The sequence below is a fragment of the Anthonomus grandis genome, chromosome 3, assembly GCF_022605725.1.
Source record: "Anthonomus grandis grandis chromosome 3, icAntGran1.3, whole genome shotgun sequence".
Classification (NCBI taxonomy): Eukaryota; Metazoa; Arthropoda; class Insecta; order Coleoptera; family Curculionidae; genus Anthonomus; species Anthonomus grandis.
Genome location: NC_065548.1, coordinates 8,640,654 through 8,643,389, shown reverse-complemented (window position 1 = coordinate 8,643,389; position 2,736 = coordinate 8,640,654). Strand labels below are relative to the sequence as shown.

At 34.2% G+C, this 2,736-nt stretch overlaps 1 protein-coding gene across 1 annotated transcript; it reads left to right on the top strand.

The window, feature by feature from the left end:
* The first annotated feature begins 1,165 nt into the window (after positions 1-1,165).
* LOC126733722 (60S ribosomal protein L26) lies at positions 1,166-2,736 on the top strand. The gene is made up of 4 exons (XM_050437101.1): positions 1,166-1,307; positions 1,503-1,692; positions 1,945-2,085; positions 2,552-2,736. The coding sequence occupies exons 2-4, from the start codon at positions 1,525-1,527 to the stop codon at positions 2,690-2,692; spliced, it is 450 nt and encodes a 149-aa protein (XP_050293058.1). The 5' UTR covers positions 1,166-1,307; positions 1,503-1,524; the 3' UTR covers positions 2,693-2,736.

Here is a 2,736-nt window from a genome sequence, read left to right as displayed (position 1 = left end):
TTTGCTTTAGAACGACGCCATTGACGACGAACGACAAGTGACAGTGACACTTTACGTCATCTGCTTTAATGGTATTAGGTCCATGCCACACCGGGCGATTTTTATCGCGCAACTCTAATAACACGATTTACTTGGGTAAAAGTTGCGCAACACTTTTCTCAGATATACTGTGTTCAAATTCTAAAATTTGATAAAGATTGGTTAAAAAGTTGCATTATCATTTTTGATTGGAGAAATAGATTTCTGAGTCATTGACACAGTTGTGCTTTATTTCACTGACTTCATTGGTTCAGAAAATATCAGAACACATCCACCTAAGGCAATTTTAGTTTAACCTATGTTCCTGTCAATGTAATCAATGTTTTAATATTCGCCATGAAAAATATATTAATGTTTAAGCAATACAGCAATATTTTACATAAACTAATGCAAAGTGTTTGTCGCGCGATATCAGTTGCGCAACTATGTTAGTGGGCATGGAGGACTATCTATTATGCTCTTAAAATATCCTTTTTTGTTCTGCTTTATGAAAATTGAACGAGTTTGTTATCTAATAACATTTAATTTGGCGTCATTAGTTTATTTGATAACCTTACGTGTAGGCACGCCATAACATGCCCATGTTAAATAATCTTAACTAACACCTATCTATGTTTGAATATGTTTTAGGCTTCGCCATGCCAAATATTTTTATGTTTGAAAATTATAACAATATGTAACATGAAATGCGCGATAATAGTTGAGCAACCTTAGCATTAGTGGTTACAGACAACTATAAATTAATAATATGCCTTAAAAGATTTTTTTTGTTCTATTTTATCAACATTGAATAAACACGCCATAACTTTCTCATGTTTTAGTAACCTTAACTGACATCTGTCAACGTATGACATTTATGAGCACTGTTTTAGGCTTCTTCATAGTAAACAGTTTTATATTTGAACAACATAGCAATATTTGACTTGAATGATTGCAAACTGTTTGTTCCGCGATAATAGTTGCGCAAGTTTATGCATAGAGAACTATAATATAACGATAATACACTTTAATATATATGTTATAATATATTACTTTTAAATACTTTTTTGTTCTTTTTTATAAAGATTGAACCGTTTTGTTTTTTGATGATATTGAATTTGTCGACCTCATTAATTGACTCAATGACGTTAAGTAAAGACGCGCCTTTATTTTCTAATGTTTTCACAATCCCAATTGTCTGTCACCTGTCAACATGTGACATTTCTGACCACTGACGGGCACCCGCTCGCCATCTTTCTTTTTTTGACAAGTTTGTTTTGCTGTTGTCGGTGGGTAAATTTCTCGTTAGAAAATCCGAAATCATCCCCCTTAAAATCACAAAAAATGCCCGAAATTACCCTTGAAACCGTTCCTAACACTGTGGGCTACGATTTAAAACCGGTATTTTCGGGATTTTATGTGACAAACCCTGCATAAAACAGGTAAACAAACCGACTATAACCTCTAAAGTTTAACTTTTGCAGGGCTTAAAAAACAGCATCGAAAATGAAATTTAACAAACTGGTGACCGCTTCGAGGAGCAAGAACAGGAAAAGGCATTTTTCCGCCCCCTCGCACATTAAGCGAGTCCTTATGTCAGCCCCGTTGTCTAAAGAACTTAGACAAAAATACAACGTTAGGTCCATGCCAATCCGTAAAGACGATGAAGTCCAGGTGAGTTCTTTGGTGGTACAAATAATCCTCTTAAGAAGCTTTAACCATGATGATCAAATCCATTTAAAGACTATGGGAATTAGGACTGAATATAGTTAGAATTCTTAAAGGTTCTCTTTAAAATTCAACACTACTTTCAGTCCAGCCCATAATATGGTATATTATTGGCACTGAGTTTAAATAAGAGCAATTATAAATATTACATGAAAATGCCTTAAAACCCTTTAAAATTTGATTTTTGTTTTATTTTAGGTTGTGAGGGGACACTACAAGGGCCAACAAGTCGGCAAAGTTGTCCAAGTATATAGGAAGAAATTTGTTATCTATATCGAGAGGATACAAAGAGAAAAAGCTAATGGGGCCAGTGTTTACGTTGGTATTCACCCATCTAAGGTAATTCATTTTAAATTTTGTTAATATATGCTGCTTTCCGCTTCTTTTCTTTAGCATGAAAGACATTGTAGTTCCATAACCTCAAATGTGAAACCCATGAAAGAAGTGAAAACAGGCAACACATTTTTTTAACCAGAAATTACTTCTGTCTCTCTTTCACCCAGTTAGTTGTCTAGACAGTAAATAAATTCTCTTTTTAATCTTTAAAGTTGATTTAAATTTCATTCCAACCTTTTTTAAAACTTACTGTTATTTTAATCGATGATGATCCAAACCATTCTAAGACAACAGGATAAGAACAAAGCCAGGCCTAGGCCCTTATAAGTTTTTTATAAGGGTCTTTGTGCCAGGTATTGTTCGGCCTGTACTATGGTAAAAAAATGGCACTGAGTTCTTTATTTATTTGCCAAATTCTTAAAAACCATAATTCAAAATTTCACTAAAAAAGATGCCTGAACTCTTGCAGGTAGTGATTGTAAAACTGAAAATGGACAAGGACAGGAAGAAGATCATCGACAGGAGGGCAAAGGGACGTCTCGCTGTATTGGGCAAAGACAAGGGCAAATACACAGAAGAGTCCGCCGCTGGAGCAGTGGAGACTTCTTAAGTGTATAGTTAATGTTTTTTATTTAATAAATAAGATACTAAAAA